This window comes from Oryctolagus cuniculus, chromosome 4, assembly GCF_051225735.1.
Source record: "Oryctolagus cuniculus isolate XC-2025 breed Fujian yellow rabbit chromosome 4, ASM5122573v1, whole genome shotgun sequence".
In the NCBI taxonomy this organism is placed as follows: Eukaryota; Metazoa; Chordata; class Mammalia; order Lagomorpha; family Leporidae; genus Oryctolagus; species Oryctolagus cuniculus.
The window spans coordinates 165,785,736-165,809,484 of record NC_142870.1 but is presented as its reverse complement, the minus strand read 5'-3'; the positions used below and the strand labels follow the sequence as shown (position 1 = coordinate 165,809,484).

General features: G+C 40.8%; 1 protein-coding gene across 19 annotated transcripts in view; it reads right to left on the bottom strand.

Annotated features, from left to right (window-relative positions):
- The window catches only part of RBMS3 (RNA binding motif single stranded interacting protein 3), a 1,620,164-nt gene that overhangs the window by 774,531 nt on the left and 821,884 nt on the right, over window positions 1-23,749 (bottom strand). For 5 of the 19 annotated variants that reach the window (XM_070072895.2, XM_070072896.2, XM_089331204.1 and 2 more), the window contains exon 1: window positions 22,832-23,692. The exons of 10 other annotated variants lie outside the window; for them this stretch is intronic. In XM_070072895.2, the coding sequence (XP_069928996.1) occupies window positions 22,832-22,906 (75 nt within the window). In that variant the 5' untranslated portion in view covers window positions 22,907-23,692. Of the gene's footprint in view, window positions 1-22,831; window positions 23,693-23,749 lie in introns of those variants that run through there. 4 more of the 19 variants (XM_089331203.1, XM_089331205.1, XM_089331206.1 and 1 more) reach the window with 1 other exon arrangement.

Genomic DNA, 23,749 nt, shown 5'->3' with positions numbered 1-23,749 from the left:
GCAAGAATGTTAGGACTTCAGGATTCAAATTTTCTTTTCTTTTCTTTTTTTTTTTTTTTTTTTTTTGACAGGCAGAGTTAGACAGAGAGAGAGAGACAGAGAAAAAGGTCTTCCTTTTCCGCTGGTTCAACCCCTCCCACCCCCCCAAATGGCCACTATGGCCAGTGCACTGCGCCGATCTCAAGCCAGGAGCCAGGTACTTCCTCCTGGTCTCCCATGCAGGTGCAGAGCCCAAGCACCTGGGCCATCCTCCACTGCCTTCCCGGGCCACAGCAGAGAGTTGGACTGGAAGAGGAGCAACCGGGATAGAATCCGGTGCCCCTGCTGGGACTAGAACCCAGGGGTGCCGGCGCCACAGGTGGAGGATTAGCCAAGTGAGCCACAGCGCTGGCCAAGGATTCAAATTTTCTCTCCACTGGCCAGTGTAGCACACTGCTCACATGTCCCCTGTGTAGCATACTCTTTCTCTGGAGACTGTTAAAAATCACTGAAAAGGGGCTGGCACTGTGGCATAGTGGGCTGAGCCACAGTCTGCAGCACTGGTATTCATATGGGTGCCAGCTCAAGTACCGGCTGTGTCAGTTCAGATCCAGCTGCCTGCTAACATGCAGGGAAGAGGCCCAAGTGCTGGGTCCCCTGCACCCAAAGAGGAGACCCAGAAGAAGCTCCTGGCGGCCGGTGCCACGGCTCACTAGGCTAATCCTCCCCTTGCGGCGCCGGCATTCCAGGTTCTAGTCCCGGTCGGGGCGCCGGATTCTGTCCCGGTTGCCCCTCTTCCAGGCCAGCTCTCTGCTGTGGCCCGGGAGTGCAGTGGAGGATGGCCCAAGTGCTTGGGCCCTGCACCCCATGGGAGACCAGGAGAAGCACCTGGCTCCTGCCATCGGAGCCGCGGCGGCCATTGGAGGGTGAACCAACAGCAAAGGAAGACCTTTCTCTCTGTCTCTCTCTCTCTCACTGTCCACTCTGCCTGTCAAAAAAAAAAAAAAAAAAAAAAGGAAGAAGCTCCTGGCTTCTGTCTTCAGCCTGGCCCAGCCCTGGCTGTTGTGGCCATTTGGGAAGGTGAACCAGCAGATGGAAGATCTCTCTCTGACTCTGCCTCCCTCTCTCCCTCTCTCTCTCACTCATTTGCTCGCTTTCTCTCTGTCTTTCACTCTCTCTAACTCTGCCTTTCAAATGAATAAATGGATAAATCAGTTTAAAGAAATCACTTCCAGTCCAGCAATCTGCTTATAGCCTGGGAAAGCAGTGGAGATGGCCTAAGCGCTTGGGCCCCTGCACCCACGAGGAGACCCAGAAGAGGCTTCTGACTCCTGGCTTCAGATAATCCCAGCTCTGGCTGGTGCAGCCATTTGGGGGTTGAACCAGCAGATGGAAGACCTTTCTGTCTCTCCCTCTCTCTTCCTATAACTCCACCTCTCAAATAAATAAATAAATACAAATCTTTAAAAAATATAAAAACACTGATTGGAGTATAGATTCCTATGCACAAAGCCAAATCTTGTCTTTCAGCAAGTACTGATAAAATCTGTTAGTTTTAATTCTCAGAAGAGAAACTAATTTTTGTTTTGCCAAAATCCTGAAGACAAATATTTTTCTAAAGGTATCACAGAAGTCTGAAGGCACCAGAATCAGGAGGGGTAAGCAAAAAAAAAAAAAAAAAAAAAATTAATTACTTTTTAACATTACAAGCCACTTAGAATCTGGATAAGTGGGTAAATAATCCATGCAAGTAATAATGAAAGACTCATTGTCAATAAATTTCAACGCAATACTTAGTGATGGAATGCAATGTGTCTTGTTGACAGAGATTAAAGTAAAAATAAAAATGGGAGGTTGGTGTCGTGGCACAGCAGGTAAAGCCAGAACCTGTGATGCCAGTATCCTCAAGGGCTCAGGTTCATGTCCTGGCTGCTCCACTTCTGATCTAGCTCCCTACTAATGGCCTGGGAAGGCAGCAGTAGATGCACCAAGGGTTTGTGCCCCTGTCACCCATGTGGGAGACCTGGATGAAGTTCCTAGCTTCTGCCTGGCCCAGCGCTGGCCATTGCTGCCATTTGGGGAGTGTGCTTGCTCTCTCCCCACTTCTGGCTGTAACTCCTGTTTTCAAAATAAATCAACAAATCTTTATTTAAAAAAGAAAAGAAAAATGGGCTGTTCTCTCTGTGGTTTTAAGGACAGTGGCATGAGCATCACTTAGGAGACCATGAGACATAGTTTATGGGCCCCACCCCAGGCCTATTGAGTCAGAACCTCCCCCAAGAAACATCAATCAGTCTTAACAAGTCCTCTAGAGGATTCTTGCACATGCCAACGTTTGAGAAATCATACTCTAAAATACCACTGGAGAAAGAAATACCACATAAAACAGCCCATTGGTAATTCGCACAAACAAACAAGAACAAACAAAAACCATTCAAAAAAGCAAATACACAAATGAAACACAACCAACTGACTCCATCTGAACAAAATTCAAAATTGGGTCTACCCACACGAAAGGGTCATGAGAACAAAATAGGAAGCAAGTGCCAGGGGACAATTGCTTGTAAGGATAAGATTAAAACCTGGTAAAGAAAACTGCAGCCTTTACCTTGGGGTAAGTTTCTATCAGAGAAGCAATACTCTCATTCCTTGCTAATTCTGTTCTTAGCATTTAAAGGGGCCTCTTCATGCTGACGGCAAACCTAAATCTCAAGTAAAGGAGTTCATGGCACAGACGGGATGGCAAGGTCTTATTACGGTTCTCTACCATTGCTGATTACCCGCACTCTTGGCAATCCCAATCACGTCAGTCACTTCCCAGGACACCTCTCCACGGTGACGATAGCTGAAACTCCATCCTGGACACTGGATTCATATCACACTTGAGTTGTCTCTTTCTACTTGGCTGTAGCATCATCATCTGGGTGTTCCACTAACATGTCAAAGTTCACATGTTTAAAACCGGATCAATTTTCAGGCTAGTCACAGGCACCATTTCTCCAGTCTTGGCGTCATCTACCATGCTTTCTCTGGTTCCATGTGATTTGTGAGGCCCTGTCTAGTCTCACACAGCTTTAGCTTGACTTTCTAAATGAACTTTCCTCTCAATTGCATCTTGCAAAGTACCAATAATCAACGCAAAACACTTCCCATGCATGTAACATCTCCATCTCAACTCGGATTCTCTCAAACCAATTTTACAAACTCACTCTACTATTGGCTCCCTTCTACTGACTGCATTAATAGCCTTACATTTTTTGCTTAGTTTCTTCTTAGTTTATTACTATTTTATGGAAATCACTTAATTTTTTATGTTAATTGTTTACATTAAGCATTGACTCATATTCACAACTATTAAAAGTGCTTTTAACTGCAAGAACCCAGACAAAAATCTTTCCTATGCTTTTCTAGGAACAAATAAACACAGACACAAACATAAGCATTCACACATGCGTACAGATTTTAAAGAGAAGTTTAGTATCATAAAAATCTGCTTTATACCTTTTTTAACCATGCAATATAGCATTTTCCCTAGTCAATATGTCCACATTCATTGATTTCATGGCTGCATAGTGGTGCTTGTAACGACATAACATCAATTATTTAATCTACTCCCTATTAATAGACATCTGGATTACTCACAATTTTCTCAGTTAAGAGCATTGTTGCAATAAGAATCTTTGTGCACACACATTGAAACCTTTTTGTAAAAATTTCAAGAACTGGTCTTGCTGTATAATAGATACGTTTTTAAAGACTTTGACACAACTTTTCAAACTAAGATACAAAATCTACTTACTTGTGATAATCCCCTGAGCATGATTAATATGTGGGAATGGCTATCTCCCTACGTCTCATTCTACCTTGGTTGTTAGGAAATGTTTAACTCTTTAAAAACCCAGTGGGTGGGGGCTGGCGCTGTGGCATAGCAGGTAAAGCCACCACCTGCAGTGCTGGCATGCCATATAAGCACAGGTCCGAGTCCTGGCTGCTCCACTTCTGATCCAGCTCTCTGCTATGGCCTGGGAAAGCAGTGTAAGATGGCCCAAGTGGTTAGGCCTCTGCACCCATGTGGAAGACCCAGAAAAAGCCCCTAGCTCCTGGCTTTGAATCAGCCCAGCTCAGCCATAGCAGTCATTTGAGGGGTGAACCAGCATCTGGAAGACCTCTTTCTCTCTCTGTCTCTACCTCTCTGTAAATAAATCTTTAAAAAAAAAAAAAAAAAAACTAGTAGGTGAAAATAATGGTACTCTTACTTTATTTACCAATTCTTCACTTGTGAATTACAAATTTGAGTGCTGGTTAACTATTTCTGCTCTTAGATTTCATCATTTTTTAATCTTTTATTACAGGCACTCTCCTCCTCCCACCCTTTTTCTCTCTCTGGAGTTGTAGGAGCATATTTTATATGTAGGGCATTGAACCTTTATAATATATGCAGCAAACCATTTACACAAGAGTTCAGTTTGCTTTCCACTGATCTTAATGGGGGGGTTTTATCAAAATATAGGAATTTCATAAAATGATAAAGAGTTTAAAATATATCACTCTTTTAATACATCCCCTTGGAAGGAGATGTATACTTGTTGAATTCTTTATTTAGTGGAGGGTTAAGCTTGCAGTTATGAGGTAAATTTAAAGTATGTAAAAATTAAAAGAAAAATAAGAAAGGGAGGAGGATGAGGGAGGAATGGAAGCGGGGGTGGGTGGGGAGGGTGGGCCATAGCATCAGGTTCCTAAAACTATATATATAAAATACATGAAATGTGTTCCATCTGTTTAAATACAATTAAAATAAAACAACTCTCTGCACAAAGACTCAACAATGATTGATCTTTGCTGATTTTTCACTCCTCTCAAGAGTTGCTCTGCTGTGGCGCACAAACCTAGTGCCTCTCTGACTGCTTCTCTGGTCCTGCTTGGTCTGTCTACTCACTGTCCTACCTCCTCAATTCCTTCCTCGTGTCTGTATTATGCTTGTACTTTTGTTCCAGCAGGAATTTATACCCTGACTTACCCAATAGTCCAGATACCCAACTCCTTTGTTCACCCCAATGCTGCCCCAAGACTGCCTTCTCCCTTCATGGTTCTGTTTGCTCAATCAGTCTTTGCCCTTTTTCTTCAACTTAAGTCAATGTTACAGGATCCAGCATTTAATTATTCTGCTTTGTCCCAGGAGTCATCTCTGTTTTCTCAAATAAATTATCAACTTCTGAAGGACAAAAAAACACATTATAACTTCCTTCCGGGCTGTCCAAACCACCCTGTACAATGCTGACCTAATGCAGACCTCCAAAGACATGTATTGATTGACAGGTTTTATTTCACATTCTAATTTGCCAGGTACCAAACTCATTCTTAATAAACTGTGAATATGCACAATACAGGGTTAAAGATATCATGGATCAATATTGCACCAACACTGAAAAATCTTATTTACTGTTTTTATAAAATATCATCAGACCAAACATATGCAAATGGTAGGGTAGGTACATATACTCAACTATCTGCATTTTATTATGTAAATGTTGACTTGAGAGCAAACATGACTAAGAAAAATGAAATAAGTATTTTCAGAAAATACTAGGCACATTGAGGTGAATTTCACCCTAATCTTTTTTCTCCTCTGTTTTTGTGAATATCTTTGAAATTAAACGTGGAATGTTGCTTTTTAGTCAAAAAGGAATAAAGCAAACTCTAAGAGAAGCACTGATAGCTACAGAGCAGATTTTATTAAGCTTTCCTTAAGATTTCAAAATCAACAAAAAGGTGTCTAAAGAATAAAAGCATCTGTTCTTTCCTTAGTAGATACTGACTGTGTTCAAGTCAACGCTATACAAGCTAAGGGCAATACAAACATGAATCAGACAAGGAGTCCCTTCCCTGGGCACTTAGAAGACAAACAGAAAAGAGGTAAAAAATGGTTAAGGGTCCAAAAAATATTTATCAATAAGTGTTACCAAAATTCAAATATGAAGCAATAACTTCCACGTAGAAAGAATACATAGTCAAATAATACGTGTTAAGCACATAAGGCAAAGTTTGGGAAAATCAAACAGAATGAAACCTTTTGAGACGCTCTTTGGGACTGCACATGAAGAGCTTAGTGAGAGTAACTATAGGGACTGGAGGAAACGTAACAAAAGGGTAAAATGAAGGTTCAGCTGTGCTAACTGCGAGCATGCTTGAAGGACAGGTGACGCTCAACACTAAGCTAGAGAAACTACAACCAGCTCAACTCCTTCATCCTACTCGGAAGAGTTTACAGAATGATCTATTTTAAAACCCACTACACAGCCAGAGCCAGTTCTGGCCTTACTCAGAGCGTTTTTAAACATGAGCTTTTGCTCTGGAGAGGCAGGAGCTCACAACCGTAAGCTAACTGCAGGAAAATGACACCTCTAGTCCCCTCTAATTTAGTTATTCTCAGGGACAAAAGGCATCCTGCAAACTTAAATGAAGAAAGTACAAGTACTGTGAAGTATAGCAATGCAAAAACCAGACAATTTTCCAATATATGCACCCAAGGCTGCAGAGTACATTTTCTATAGAGTGCTGTAAGAGACTTGCACTGCTTTCCAAAACAAAACAGCAATAAAAAAAATTCATGTAAGAAGTATGAGTAGTATTGAAAGCAAATCTCTGTGATTTCAGGCCTGCTGATTGCAGAGATGGATGCTGGAGAAACACAATCGCAGTGCAAAGAAATGTTTCCATGAAGAACATTGATTTGCCCGATCACAAGGATCCTGTCCATTGCGTTCACGTATCAAGTCAATTACAAGCCCGTCAGCCGCCTTCTCCTTACAGTTATCATTAAGAACAATCTCTTTGAGTAAATGGTTCTTATTTATGTTTTATCACCTTCATAATATGTTAATATATTGGCATTCTTTGTAGCCCATTGAAACACACCACTACTAGTCTGATATTGATCCTCAAGACATTCTTACCAAATAACTAAATATTTTCCTGATGAGAAGAAATAACAGGACACTGAAATATGAGAAAGGTAAGTAATTTCAGGGGAAATGACACTAAAGTAATATGTGGAATCAAATATTGGGCCCTCCGGGGCCATTATTAACATACTCTGTGTCTTTTCACTGAACCAAAGTACCGTTTTCACTTTTGATTATTAAAGTCCTTTAACAGACTCTGTTAAAATGATTCTACTGGCACCAAATACATTACAAAGTATTATACACCAGTGATTTCTAATCATGTATAAGAAATAGTGAGTTTTCTGGTTATAAAAAGCAAAACTATCAATTTAGTCCTAGTGTGTTAAAGCAAGATACCTCCTTCATCTTGCACATCAGACCAAAAGAAAAAAAAAAGTCACCTTTGAGGATTCTTAGGAACAACTCCCCAAGCTTCCGGAGTGTGTGAAAGTTGGCCATCAAACCTTGAAAGTTCGGGGCCAGTGTTGTAACAAAGGGGGCTAAGCAATAGCCTACACTTCTGATTCAGCTTCCCACTGATGTTCCTGGAAAGGCAGTGGAAGATGGCTCAAGTACGTGGACCCCGTCCCCCATGTGAGAGGCCAGGATGGAGCTCCTGGCTCCTGGCTGCAGCCAGCTACAGCCACTGCAGCCATGTGAGGAGTGAACCAACAGATGGAAGATTTCTGTCTCTCCCTCTGTCACTCTGACTTTTGAATAAACACATAAAACTCTTAAGAAGAGTCTCATTAAGTTGTGTGACGTATGAATGTATGAAGAGAATTAAGTATTATCAGAAATAGTATGTCCAGCGGGGCCAGCACTGAGGCGTAGCAGGTAAAGCTGACTCAGGAAGAAGTTAAGCGTCTCATCAAAAGGAGCAAAATATAACCCATGTCAGCAAAACACAAAGGAGCTGGACAATCACACAGGCCACAGAATCTTTGGGTTAGGAATCCAAACAGAGAAGTGAGCCTTCATGTAATAAGCAACTCATCAATGCAACACTCAGAATTTTTTAAAATTTGATTGGGGCCAGCGCCGCGGCTCACTAGGCTAATCCTCCGCCTTGCAGCGCCAGCACACCGGGTTCTAGTCCCAGTTGGGGCGCCAGATTCTGTCCCGGTTGCCCCTCTTCCAGGCCAGCTCTCTGTTGTGGCCCGGGAGTGCAGTGGAGGATGGCCCAAGTCCTTGGGCCCTGCACCCCATGGGAGACCAGGAGAAGCACCTGGCTCCTGCCATCGGATCAGCGCGGTGCGCCAGCCGCGGCAGCCATTGGAGGGTGAACCAACGGCAAAGGAGACCTTTCTCTCCATCTCTCTCACTGTCCACTCTGCCTGTCAAAAAAAAAAAAAAAATTTGATTGGAAGATACAGAGAGAGAGAGAGAGAACGAGAGTGAGCGAGCATGCTCCCATACACTGGTTTACTCACAAAATGCCCACAGTGGCCCCTAACTGGTGCTAAAAGTGGGAACCAGACTGTTAATCCAGGACTTCCACCTGGGTGTCAAGAACGCAATTATCTGAACCACCACTATTGGTTCCAGGTCTGCATAAGCAGGAAGCTGGAGCCACAGGCAGAAGGCCAGTATGGACCCTAGGTCCTCCCTCTCATAAGGGAAATGGTCTTCCCCAAGCCAAAGGTCCACCTTTCAATTTTTTTTTAATAAACATGACTAAAGCAGAAGCTTGGTCCATTTTTTAATGTCTTTTTTTTTAACGATTTATTTATTTATTTTGAAAGGTAGAGTTACAGAGAGAGAGAAGGAGAGACAGAGAGAAATATCTTTCATCCACTGGTACACTCCCCAAATGGCCACAACAGTCGGGTCTGGGCCAGGCTGAAGCCAGAAGCCAGGAGCTTCTTCCAGGTCTCCCATGTGGGTGCAGGGGCCATCCTCCATTGCTTCCACAGGAGAATTAGCAAGCAGCTGAATCAGAAGTGGAGCAGCTGGGACTTGAACTGGTGCCTATATGGGATGTGGCACTTCAGGTAGTGACTTTACCTTTTAAGCCATAGCATTGGTCCCTCAATGTTTTATAAGACCTAACTAGGGGCCGGCACTGTGGCATAGCCGGGTTAAGCCATGGCCAGCATCTCTGATATCTTATATGGGTGCTGGTTCAAATCCTGGATGCTCTACTTCTGATGCAGCTCCCTGCTAATGGACCTTAGAAAAGCAGCAGAAGATGGCTCAAGTACTTGAGCCCCTGCACCCACAAGGGAGACCTAGACAAATCTCCTGGCTCCTGACTTTGGCCTGGCCCAGCCCTGATCATCACAGCCATTTGGGGAGTGAAACAGTTGATGAAATCTCTCTCTCTCTCTCTTTCTTTTTCTCTCCTCTCTCTGTAACTCTGCTTTCAAATAAATACATCTTTTTAAAAAAGACCTAGTTAGAAGATCATCAACCTGATTTTCAGCATTTAAATGAGTACCTTGTTTATATATTGTAATATTACTAATAATAGCAAATCAGTGGCAATAAAATGCAAGCCTGTTAATGAGCAACATTTATTGCATAAAATGAGGTACAAACACAACAGGAACAGTTACACTTACAGTAAGACATAGAAAGATCTAATCGCTTGGTGACACTGAAAAAAAGCTGCTGAGACCTGCACAGTGTGATTCCATGTTGACTGCATGTTTGTGTGAGCATAGAGAATGCTGTAGAAGGACATACACCTACCCGTTAATACTGGTTATTTCAAAGTTCACGATGACTCACTTGGTGTGCTGAGGGAGATTATGAACAATTTCACTATGTATCTTGAATTGTTCCTCTAATGTACAAAATGTGTGATAGTTTATAATAGAAAAACTCGTTTAATTTAGAGGAATTATTCCTATAGAAACTGTGTTTCCTATAAATGGAAATAAAGGTCTCTACACAATAAAAAATATGATAGAGAAAATAAATTTCAGAACAAACATAAGAGATTTAGCACAACTTGGAAAAACTGAGACAAGTCCAAACCAAAATCAGTTTGTTTTCTTCACCACAATCAGGTTATTGATTTTATATATTCCTGAGTGAATAAGGCCTTGAAATTTGTATCAGAATCCCTTCTTATATCAGTTCTCATCACCTTTAGACATTTCTTTAAACCTGCTTAGTTAATTGTATAGGGAAACTGGGCCGGGTTCTCCATCCAAATGGGAATGCTGTCATTCTCACTAGATCCTTGAAGTCTCCAAGATTCTGAGTTAAGAAACCCATCAGGGTATTGTTGCCAAGAGGATATGGAATGGGTGGTTAATACATGGCTCTTTCATGAAAGAGGCTGAATTTTGAATGATTAAAACTGACAAAAAGATGGGCCTAACACTCAGCCCATCTCCTAGCCCTTTAAGCTAAGTTCACATCCTGATAGCTTCAATTTTCTGCCAACCCATGAAAGGAAGCCACATATAAAGGCTGATATTCTTGGCAATTGCTCAAGAATTGCCTCTCAAATCCTCTCCAAACCACCATCACTGCCATTTAGCCCTGACCTACTTGCTTATTCTCATCCCCAAGCTCTAAATCCTGGCTACTTTGTCTTTCAAATCCACTTCTGCCCCTCCCTGGATTGGCACATATGTTCCTTCTCTCTCCTGCCAGAGTCTTGGAATGCAGCATTATGGAGCATTTTTCTTCTTTTCTTGCTTTCTGGGGTTTTGTTTTTCTATTATGGTTTCTGGCTTAGCCCATCTTCTGCTATATGCCATTAACTAGGGATGTAACCCAATTCCAGCCAAGAGCCCCAGGGTTCCTAGCCTGGGGACTCACTTTTTTCTTGGGAAAAAGTTAGAGTAAGGTGAGACTGCAACAGTGTGGGCACAGAATGATGCACTCTGTACTAGGGCTTATTTCTGGCACACAGAACGTCTTCTCACATAAAGCATCACAGAGGTGAATGTGACGTTAAGTAGCTCTGGTATAAAAACGCATTCCCAAGGATGGGCCTTGTAGCACAGAGGCTCAAGCTGCCACCTGCAGCACCACATCCCGTATCATCATCTGCCGGTTAGAATCTAGCTAGCTCCTCTGTGCTTCTGATGCAGTTTCCTACTAATGCACACCCTGGAAGGCAGCAGATGATGACCAAAGTACTTGGCTTTCTGATACCCACATAGGAGTCGCAGATGCAACTCCCTGGCATTGAACTGGCCCAGCCCCAAATGTTGTGGGCATTTGGGTTGTGAATCAGCAGATTGAGGATTTCTCTCTCTTCTACGTCTTTCCCTCTCTCTCTCTCTGTCACTCTGCCTTTCAAATAGATAAATAAACATTTACAAACTAAAATAAAAATGCATTGCCTTCAGCAACACAGTACTATACAAGACACATAGAATGAGATAAATGACTCCATTCTGGAAACCTTTGATTATGACTTCAGCCTGCTTCCCGCACTCTACTCAATACTGCAAAGGTGTTCTATGGTCCTAGCTCTCAGATGGCTCACAGACCAACTCTGAAACAGATGTGGTCCTGCAGACTACACGTATGCTCAAAGAGCCAGAAGTAAATGTACAACCAAATACAATAGACAAAAGTCAAAAACCAACCCCAATGCATTGGGAAGAAATTAAAAGAACAAAAGAATAATTAAAAATAAGACAGGAAAAGAATGGGAATGAGAGAAACAAAAGTAAGGATCCACAAGGTTAGGACTAGAGGACAAGGAGGCAAAGAATGGAAATTCACAGCAGAACAATGGAGAATAGGAGCAAAGTGGTCAGCACAAAGATCAAGGGACTAGAAGCTCTGACACAGAAACAGAAGCATTAGCCCACGGAAATGCAGGAAGACACAGAAGGTGCCATGGAAAAGCAAGGTCGCATCAGACAGGCATCCTAAAGGGAATACTGATGGAGAAGCGAGGACGAGAAGTTGGCAGAAAAGAAGGACTATGAGTAATAACAACCATCAATCAAGACTTTCTTGGACTACGTGGAAACCTAGACATTCTTTCACTAGGCTCCACCTTCCTAATACATGCTTGTACTGAGAGCCCAGAGCAAGTACAAACACTTGCTCACGCACCTGCTCCTTGGGTCCACAGGCACGAGAGGTCCTCCAGCATCACTGTTGTCTGAGTAACAGTTAGCATTGTGTGACTCTCACCCTATATATCTTTCCTGGCTTCATAGCTAATGGCATCCTCTCTACGGAGAACAATAGAATCATTCATGATATTTTTGAGCATATACAGACTTTATATGAGCATATTATGAACAGTAGTGCCAAAACACATGTTAAAACTTGATTTCAAAGATTGAGGAAAATAGTCTTATTTCAGACCAAGGTATCCATAAGATTTTCATCCAGTTTTTTCCTAAGAATGACTGATGATCAAGTCAAAACAACAATTCAAGTGCTGGACTTTACTGGTTGCTGTGACATATGGAAAACAAATGCAAAATACTAATTGTACAGATAAACATTAACTTTTTCGTAAGACTAAAACTCGAAAAGTCTCATCTACATGGTTCTTTCATATCAGTGATATCTTCAGATTAAAGCTTTTCCCAAAGATGGTTCTCTTAAAGTAAACTCTTTTCAATGCCAAATGGATCTCATCCTTTGCCTTTTGAAAGGAAAACAATTATCAAATTCCAGAAATTCTAAAAAGTGAATTAAGATCTGATACCCTTAGCCTTTCTGCTTTCTGCTTCTTCTCTTGGTTTTATCTTTCTTGGTGCATCTCATAATTCACTGATTAAATTAAATTTGTGGAGCTGTCATCTTTTCCTTTTCTACTGTTCTATTGACAGCCTCATCAATAAATGCTTTGGGGATCATTAGACCCTCCACAGTATAAACAACTATTATGATATTATTTGGGAAAAATTAAAATCAATCAATCAGCAAGATTTCTGAATCTTTTTTTTTTTTTTTTTTTTTTTTTTTTACTTAGAAGATACAATACGCTGTCAACACGTCTCAGATCATGGGAAGACACTGCTATTTTGACAAAAAGTAAAAAATACCAGTCAAATAGTTTAGTGAGACTCACTCGTGTTTGTGCAACCAACTAGCAGTAAAACATTTTATAAGAAATAGTGAGAAAGCTTGTGTCTCATTAAGACCACCTTGCCCTTCCATATTTTTATATTTTTCTGAAGTCTTTTAGCTTCTGAGAAAGTCAGTTTTCAGGACTGTGGGGTCTTGGTGTGTATGTGTGTATGTGTGTGTGTGTTACCTGTTAAGAAAGGCAAATCAAAGCTGCATTGACTCTGTTGCTAGTATTCAGTGAGATCTGGTGAGAAAACTAGGAAGAAACATTGAATAATTAGGCAGAGGAACAAAACATGCAGTCATCATGACAGAGGACCGCCTTCTAGATGGGAAGAAGTTATGTTTCAGATTTGAAGGTATGTATGGAGCTAACAAGAGGCAAAAAAGTCCCTCCTGATACAGATGGGAGGAGGCGGCCATGTGAGGACCTGAGATTTAGATTTTCTTACAATACTGCAGTGAGCATTAAAATAAAGGAACTCAGCACATTAGGCTGACGGCTGGAAAAGTAGTGTTCAGGGAGTCCAACCACTTGTGACAGTGAGGGCATGTCTGGGTGGAGTGTGCATATATGTGGAGCCGTGCATTCTTCAAGAGACACATGGACTCTCTAGGTCCCTCAGAGACCTCTGGACACCAAGAGAAATTATCCTAGGTGAAAAACCATGGAAAACAGGGAACAAGCAGAAATGGCAGTTTGAATGGATGTAAAAATCCACAACTCTATCTTGAAACAGAAGAATTAAAAGAATCATGACACAGCATAAGTATTGTGTCATTGATTTGCCTCCTGCCTCTACCCCGTAAGCTGGGGGCCCAGGGAAACACCTGTTACATTCAAGTTTGGTCTCTGGTAAACAATTCCACTAATTATGCAATGAAAAATCTGTGAACCTGGCACCCAGACTTGGAACTCCCAGTTGCTCTCACTGCCAAAGGTCAATCTAATGTGTCTGCTTTTGAGATATTTTAGCCAAAGAATGTTAATGACATTTTCCGATATGCTGTGCAGTTCTACCACATGTCCCTCGCCAGAAATTTGAAATTACTAAAATACAGAGATACACTGAAAGGCACAAGACCACATTAGTGAGACACATGGCTAGCTTTTTAGATTTTCTGGCCATTTTAGATACCAACAAAAACACAGGTATGATAAGAGAAATACTTTCCCTCTAAATCATAAAGAGAAGAGCCAAACAAAAATTAATAAACACTTTTTGCATATCTAAACCCATAATGCATTGTCAGCTCTATGCATTATTCCTTTTAGACTTCTAGTAATCTCTTTGAACCTCAACAAGACTTGTAGATTAGACATTTTTTTTCAATTTGCAAGAACATTGACTTATGCAATATGATGTCCCCAAATTCCCCAAGCACACATAAATAAAATGCACTTATGTGATCTCAGAGTTTCAGAAGCAAAATTATAAAGTCTCTGGCAATATTTTGTTGCCACAAAGTTATATTTCATGTGGAATGTTAGTACTATTTAATGTATTTATTTGGATGTAGAAGGGAGGCTTCCAAAAGAGACTAGAAGATATAGAGGTCTTAAAATGACCCTGCATTTCTCCAAGTTTTAACGGAAGTCAAAGAACCTGGAAAAAAAAATCCTCTCATGTTTACTTATCTATTCTATCTGGCGTGTGTGTGTGTGTGTGTGTGTATGTATTTTCCAAAACTTCCATAGCTAACATGAAGCCAGATTGTCTACAGCAGGTAAACAACAAGTTGGAGGGCAGTGGTTAATTTTTCGGAATCAACTGAGAAAAAGAACATCAGAATTGTATTCTTTTCAAATTCCCTAAGAATGTGATAAGCAAAAGAGCATCTGTCCCTAGCATATTGAGTGCAACACAAACCAATTTCTTAATCCCACAATGTGATGACTGGAAAGTTAATTCTAAATTAAAAATGAGTTCCTAAAACTGTGACTATCAACAGCGAGAATATTGCTAGATATCTTTTGCTTCACTTATTCCTTACTTTCCGCCTACCAGGAAAGGGCACTGTCAGAGTTACCGTGACTATTTATGTAGTCTGTCTAGTTTTTATATTTGTTTACCATTCATAAAACAAAATGTGGGGTTCCATTCACTTTCAGCTTATTGCACTTGAGCCTTTAAGCCTTTTTGTATGGATACATTGGATTCCTTTTTCACCCCTTGCATTCTTGTATTGAGCCTTGGCTGCCACAATCAAATATGTGGGCACACTTTTTTTCTTGCATCTACAGTGAAAACCTGAGCTCCAGACAGTAACTCCTGAGTACACAGTTCCCAGTTTAAACCATTTGGTGTACATTGAAAGCGTTTCCTTTACCAATAAATGTTCTTCTGCAGCATGACTTTTAATTCTTCTTAGGTGGAGGCCGAGGCTCTAGCATATAGAAGTGACTGTTGACACATCTATGGAGTTCTCGAGTCCTTCGTGCAAGATTGACACACTGGCCCTTTCAAAGTGGAGGTTGTAATAAAGTAAATACAAGTAGGCATTGGGGCTTCAGAAGTGATAACATTGCTGTTTATTTATGGATCTCACTTCTCTGAAGAGATCAGCAGTGGCCATTGTAATGTATTGTGGGGATTAGGAGACGTCCATTTCACAGATAGGCAAACAAAACACAGTTGAGTATGAATAGAAATACAAGATGTTCCCAAAGAATTAGGTTCTCTGTCTTACGCTCCAAATACATAATTACATGAGGAATCGCATCAAGCACCACAGCAACTTCTGCACTAAATTGTATGAAAACAACATGTGATTTTCTGAGTTTAATTAATAATTTTTTTAAAAATTGGACATTATATGCCATTTATTTCATTAATTCATCTTACAGGGACTTTCGGGTAAGTAAAGGTATCCAGTAAGAAAAGGAGGAAAAGACAGCCTTCTTGTTCATATGCTACTGAGATATTATTATTTCCTTCATAAAATATCATATACTATACTAACTAGGGTATTTTATTTCCATGTTTTAAAGGTTACTACACTGAGATTCAGGGATTTGTAAGTTTTTCAAGCTGCAGTCAAAATAATATTCCATCTATCAGAGGATATTTCTGTATTTCTATGCGCCTCTTTATTCATTTCTGAGACGAGAGTTTTCAGTGTTACTGTGGCAGTCCTAATTAACTTCACACATTCATCTGGTTCCGCCAAACATGGATAACCAGTGGGCTCTTCCATCACCTATAGAGAGGAAGTTAAATGAGAAGCATAGCATGACAGTGCCAATATTAAGCCTTTGGAAAAGCCCTAATTTTATCCACTCAAAGGAGAAAACTTTCAGCACCACAAAAAGCCAGTAATAATGATTAAATGATGCCTGTCATTTTGTCCCTCCCATGAGAACTGTTCTCCACCCACTCCCAAGTGATGGATGTGTTTGCATCTGCGCTGGGTTTAGATGCGGCCAAGGATGCGCAGAGTCCCATTTTTCAGATCACCAGACAGTGGGTAAAGCAGCATTTGATGTACTCTCCAGAAAGCAAACAAAAATTCAAGAGTGTCACAAAACCAAGGTCACCTGCCCTGACTACTGAGATACTAAAACAGTCTCGACCATCCCAAAGCAAGAGTCACAAGTGTTAAGCCTTGAAAGGATATTAGTGACTGGACCTGACTCAGACACCAGCATACAGACTTACAGAGTGTTCCCCAAATAAAAACAGGATCCATATCTTATCTTTTATTTCCCATACTCTTGACATTTTATATCTATTAGAAAGAAATTGGAGTTTTGAATTACCAAAACTTTATTCATGTATTTGATTCCACATGGCATATATTTCCTCTCCAATAAACCTACATGGGAAAGCAATATTTTTAAAATGTAAACAAATTCTATGCCAACATCGACCTGAAAGAAAAAAATGAAAAACAAAAACAAAATTCAACTCACCTCACCTCACCTCTGTCTACCCACTCTTTTTCTTTTCAAAATTACTCTCAAGCATCTAACATTTGAAATCTGAAAACCAACAGCCAACTCCTTAGACTTTTTCATGGCCCTAAAATCAATCACTTGCTAGTAAATCCTAAGTTTATTATAATTAATTTATTATAGATAACATAATAGATATCATGACTAGACACTACAGTTAATGCATCACCTAATGAGCAGTGATTTCTTTACTATAACATCTCTGACAAAGAAATAGAAGCAAAAGCTGTGACTCTTTATGTAATTTTGCAATTTTTAACCCTGACAACTAAACAGCAATAGTCACAAAGCCAAATGTCGTATTTCCAAATACCTTTTACCTGTCTCCAGGTTGCTGAGCCTCATTACCTACCACCCTTCTTCTAGGAGCAAGAGAGCTGAAGGTTTTCTAACAATAATTCCAGAGATTAAAGTAGGAAAGACAAAAAAGAAAATGTTTATAATTTCAAATTAGAAATGAGAAATTCACTTGGCGCTGTGAGTGTGTGCTCCTCCTAGGAATAGCTCTGCTCTGTTCTGTTTGCATGGGTTTCCGATCCCTTGAGGACCTGTGTGCTTTCTCATTAAAGAGCAGGATCCACTCTATGTTGCTCTTTTAAAAACCCGTATTATGCCTGTTTCCATTTTCAGAAAGCGTGTTTTTTAAGCACATCCAAAATAGTCCAACATTTCCCCACTACTGCAACAAATAGTGGCACCTGGCCTCCACACATGCAGAATAACCCAGGAATGCGTGTTTGCTCTTCGTGTCCCGTCAGCTCCCTTTGCGCTCTTGCTGTACAACAGCTATAGCATAAAAAGGTCTATTCTCACATGCTTTTGATATTACACTATTTAATCACACACAGCTGTGGATTATGGGCCTGTTACAAAACAATTTTAGTGTCACACTTGAAGCCAATTTCGAGTAAACATCAACCATTTACTCTGAATTAAAAGTTTGACACCAAAAAAAAAAGTTTGCTTTTAAAGGAAAAAGACTGTTTTCTTTGAATGTGACATGGCCATAATCGTGATGGCGCATCCCCTCGGCCAAGACGACTGATAATGTCAGAAAGGACTGTGTAAAATCACATTAGTGCAAAAGCAAAGCTCTCTAGAATTCCTGAAGCCAGAGGGACCTGGCCTGAACTTGCATTCTCCCTTCTCCATTTTTGTGTCCCCCTGCCCCCAGCAAATTGCTCCTGCTCCCAGCCTTCAAATGTTATTACTCGATAGAAATAGCTTGGTTTTATAATCCTGTGAGTTACTTTTTCCCATGTTGGGAGAAAGTGAAAGGAAAATGTTTTAGGAAGATAATGTCAAAATAGGCATAGTGTTCCTCTTACGTGTGGGCTTGCTCTGGACAATGAAAATGAACTTTGTGCAGTTTTGTTGTTTTCAAGTAGGCAACAAATGCAATGTTGTGAAAACAGTATCTACATACTTGAAAAACCAGGAAATACCCCTTCAAACTATGGGCAGTCACACTGATAATAACAATTTGGGGGCACAAAGGAAAAAATAAATGGGAGGGTGGCCCTTTGTTTCTATTTTTCTCTTATTTACTGCCAATTAAAATTCTATACACTCTAAAATGGAACAAATGAGATTTATCATAGTTTCAGGTATCATATTTCTCCCCTGAAGTGAAAGAAAATATTTGGAGTTGTACCTAAAAATTCTATCCTGGAAGATTTTTAGAAAACCAGTTTTGTATGTTTCAAACTTCCAAAGGAAAACAGAACTTGGGAGTGTTCAAGGCTGTTTTAAAACAATTGGCAAGTTACCAACTCCAGCTATCAATGCAAATCTGAGGCAGGAAGTACTAAGGAAATTCTAGACTCATTCCACCCTCTGCAAGACTTTCTACATTTTCATGTGTAAGGAGTATGTGAAGGGCTTGTTTTGTTTTGCTTTTGAAGGAGCTGTACCTCACAGCTTTAGGAATATCCTCTGTGCCTCCACCTCTGCCTACTTACTTCTTGTGTTTGCAAAGGCATTGCAAGGCACAAGCCACTAGGCTCCAGCTAGACTTTAGGAAGTATGTGGTCGTCCAGGCTGCAGGAGGTCGAAAACTCAGTCTGGGACCAGTGTGCAGCTGATGGACGGCTCCTTAGCCCAGATCTCTTCTTCACTCCAGGCTTGAACACCACCTGAGGACCACGAGCCAGAGGAACTCAGGGAGAATCCCCCGGTCTACAGCCTGTTCTCTAAGACCTTCTGAGAGTCGGAGGGCCAAGGAAGGGAACGGGTCCACTGATGTCAGAGCAACATGAGTAAAATCTTGCCTGGATTGGTCAAAACACGGTGAACTGTTAGAAAGGAGAAACTGGATGTGTGTGATTTTTCTTTAAGTTTTATGAAAATAACTAGGGTTTTCCAAATATCACATTTGAGAGAAATATCAATTCCTGAACTGCAAAATATCAATTCACACGGCTGTGATCATGTTTAGCCTTTGTAAATTTGCTTGTTCAAGAAAATCTCCCACAGTACCTCAAATTCAGAATGAAATTCACCTTGGATCCCTTAATCCAACAGCAACAGGTTGGGATTTTGTATGTGTGTGTGTGTGTGTGTGTGTGGAGGGACTGCAAAAAAAAAAAAAATACCTAAAAAATGTTAGGTAATGACTCATTAAACACCATTTTGATATTATTAAGCTAATGAACTATTTCTTGGGCCTAAAATGCAATGTTTGTGCTGCATGGCCTTCCAAATAGCAAATATGCTTTGATAAACTTCTTTTAAAGAAAAATCTACACACATCTCTTATTTAAATTTCACATGTCACCAAGATCTCTTCATTATTCCCTAGCCAAAAGCAATGCTCCTTCTTGAGATTGTTTCTTTGGGGAGGAAGAATATTATTCAAAATGAGAACTAGTAACATCTGTTTAAAATGTAAGATGTGGAAAAGTGAGCAAACCGTAACAGCATTGCTAGAAATGATCTCTACAAGTCAGTCAAAGGGTTTTTATCTCACTTAACTTCCATGTATATTTTTCTCCTATAGAAAATTCTAGACATTTTGGAAAAATATTCAAAGAAATCCAGCATAAATATCTTATTTCTATTTTTTAAGAAGCAAAGTGGAGAGATTGTCTCCAATGTCAGGGGAAATAATTGGAGCAGAGAAGGCAGGAAAGTGAATAAAGTTGCTCTAAGACTTTACTATGCACTGAAGGGAAGGGGGAGCATTTATTTTTAAATTATTTTCATCATAAGAAAATGGCAGCAGTGTATAACACACATTTATGGAAAGAGTTCAATGTTCTTGCAGTCTCTGAATGAACACAGTAATAAGCATTTCAATTCTTTAAATCCCAAGAAGATGTCTCCTCCAAAGGTAATGTCTACAAGTTATTCTTATGGATAGGGAAGCAAAACATAGGAATTTAGACTTTAGGTATGATATCATCAGAATATGATTCTGATCAATCACAGAATTCTATTTTTATCAACCATAAGTATTCTTTATGTATTGGCATCATTTTAAATAGCTATGATTTTAAAATTGGATTAAAACTACAAGCCAAGGCTGGAACAGCAGATTTCATGAATTCCACTCAGCCTTAACCAAATAAACATAAGCAGCATGTACTTCCTTTAAGATTATAACAAATTATATTTGGAGATATAAATGTAGAAGGGGCAAAAGGTGATAATAACGGAAATAACCTAGCTCCTTTCCTGTTAGGCTGGGGAATGACAGGGCTCCGTTGAGTGGTATGAACTCTTTCAGAGAGCACCAACATTTCAACATGTTGACCCTCTCTCTCTTTCTCTCTCTCTCTCCCCCTCCCCATACCCAAGTTTTAAAACAGGGCAAATTTTCACAACTTCAGCCGTCAGAAATGTTATTAATGACTGTCATTTCATCGTAACCTCGACAACATTCAGCAACGTCACAGCTCTGTCAAAATTTTACATGATAATCCACATGAACTACCATGATAGCCACACTAGTGTGCCTTCTACTCCCCACTGTGGTCTGATTACCTGAGTATCAGTTCAGGATGTCTAATGAATCTAACTTCTTTAAAAATGTCCCAGAAGTTGATGGCTTTGGCTAGCTTAAAAGTAACAAGATCCAGATGCCGCCTGTCTACACAACACTGAACTACATAGGACCCTAAAACAGACTTTCATAAACTCCCTCTATATTTTTCAGGCTCTCCTCTTTTTCACTCACCACTCCCCTGCTTACCTCGATCAAACACACACACACACACACACACACACACACGCACACACGCCCTTTCTACCAGTGCAGTTCATCCAATACCCTGCCCCTTTCATACAATATGCACAGCATTATTTCCTGCTAGTAATCTCAAGCAGAAAAACAATGATTTCATTCATTTCCATCTGAAGTTTCTTTTCTGAATAGACACCACAGTAGAGAATAAGGAGCAAAAACAAAGCATGATTTTTGAAACATTTGGAAAAATTGAGTCAGATGAGTAAAAGGGATGGAATGTCTAATATTTTTCTTGTAACCCTTGAGTTTATTGTTGTTGTTTCTTTGGGGGATGAAGAATGACTGTAAATTGTCCCTCCTGAATGTGTCCTTGCATGGCTGTTTCCTTGAGGAACAGCAAACAGCAGTCCCTACCCACTCCTCCAAAGAGTTAAACTCAAGGCACCTAGCAAGAGAACTGGTCTATTTAAGCAGCAGCAGCAGCAGCACAAACTAAAGGCTCACAAAGCCAAAAAGCAATGTGAGTCGACCTTGCAGGGGACAAGGTGGATCATAGAGCCGCTGAGAAAGAAAGGGGAAAAAAGCAACAATCTTTAATATAATACTGAAAGTCTGTTACCCAGTCTGGTGTACAAGTAGGCGCTGTTTGACGAGACAGAATAAGTAGGAGATAACTACAGCATGAATGACCGAACCCTAATCACATCAGTGATCCTGGTGACAGCACAGATCTCTCTGGCACTGTAGGGTCTGGCTAAAGCAATACAAAATAATACCATCCATGTGCTCCAGGCAGTTAACTCTACCAACATTTTTCCTCCAAAATCAAGTCCAATTTAGGTGACAAATTGGAGCAGGGATTTCACACCTGTGATTCTTTGGTGTCTTCACATGAGGATAAAGTTCAGCGTTGGCAGTGCCCACTGCTTCGTTATGTGGGCTGGCCTCTGGGGCCCTAATGACCACTTGAGCACACACACAGCAAGCCTGAAGTATTTAACCAGTTCAAGTCCAATTATTATCAGTTACATCTCATTCCTTTTTCATACCCAGGCCTCCCGATGGCAACTAACACAGACGAATAGAGCTTATAAAATCAAGAATACCTATTGTAAGGCTTCTAATTCAGTCACTAGCCTCATGACCATGCTCAATATAAAATAAAACAGCTCCGGCAAGTAGAAAATAAAACAGTCACCCAAACAAACTCTCAGAGACTTCGGTAGGTGCCCTACAGCCCCCCTCAGCCTTTCTCCATTCTATACTCAGCGATTAAAAGTTTGCGTTGCCCCCAGCCTGGCTTGTTCCATCCAGTGGGAAAAACCCGTTGAGAGCCACAAAACAAAGACCAGCTCACCAGAAAAAAAAAAAAAAAAAGCCCCTGAAATTATATTCTTGTGCCTGAGAACCACTGTTGTGAGCTCCCTGCTAAAAACAAACAAACAAACAAAAACAAACAAACAAAAAAACCTGCCCGTCCGCAGAGGACTTTCTGAATATCAGCAGCACTCATGCTGTCAAATAACAACAAAGGAACTCCAGCGAAACTAAGATCTCTCCTGAAAAAGAGAGCCGCGATCCCTGGTCTGAGCTTCCCTCTCCTACCTCCCTCTGCCTGGTTCACTCCATTGGTATGCTACTAATTTCCACAGAGCAGGAAGAGGTGCTGGGGGTGGGGGCTGCGGGATCACCCGCCTCTGTCTGCTCCCATCTCAAGTGCAGGACAAGCACCCTGACTGCCAGACCGTGGTCGAGCCGTACCTTGGTTTGGAGATAATGAGGGTAGAAGTAAGTGTACTGGGGGTACATTTGTGGCTGATCCAGGCGTTTGCCCATGTAGCTGGAATCTTAGTCTCCGAGGCAGGGAACTGGATGACAGGGTCTAGTGCCCCAGGCCGAGCGAGCTTCCTCTCAAACCACTATTCCTGACAGTCCGGCTTCGGAGACTCCACTGCTCGCTAGTTCCGACACAGCAAGAATTTGAAAAAAAAAAAAAAAAAAACAGCAGCAACAACAAAAACACACACACCCCAAAAATAAAAAAAAATCATAAAAATAAAAAAACAACCAAAGAAAAGGTGGGGAGTGGAATCTGTAGGAAAAAAAAAAAAAGGCACACACACAGCCTCCCGGATCTTGCCTGGCTTCTCCGAGCTGCCGGGCTCCACTTGGGATGAGGCAGTTTCCTCTCTAACCAAGCTGTAGTGATGTCAATTGCCAGCGTTTGTAAGAGAGAAAAAAAAAATCAAAGTCCTTTTAGCACAACTCCGAATTCTTCAAGATCTGCTTCCTGTCTCCTGTTTGTCTCTTCCCCCACCTTAAAGAAAAAGAAGGAAACAAAAACAAGAAAGAGAAAGAAGGGAAAGAAACAAGAAAAAAAAAAAGAAAGAAAAAGAAAGGGGAAAAAGAAAAAAAAAAGGAAAAAAAAAAAAAACCTTGCACAGCTTAGTTGCTGCTGTCTCCCTCCCAGAGTGACATGGTGTTCGGGGCTTGTCCTGTCCTTTCATTCACTTCCCCTCCTTCCAGCCGGTGGGTGGAACCAAGAGAGCCTCTCCAGGGAGCAGCGTGCGCAGTCCAGAAGGCTGCAGTATTTCCTCCAAGAAAAAAAAAAAAAAAAAAAGCTGCTTCAGCCCCTGCTGCAAGCAAAGTTGCGATTCCCTCTGCTGGCTATCTCGAATA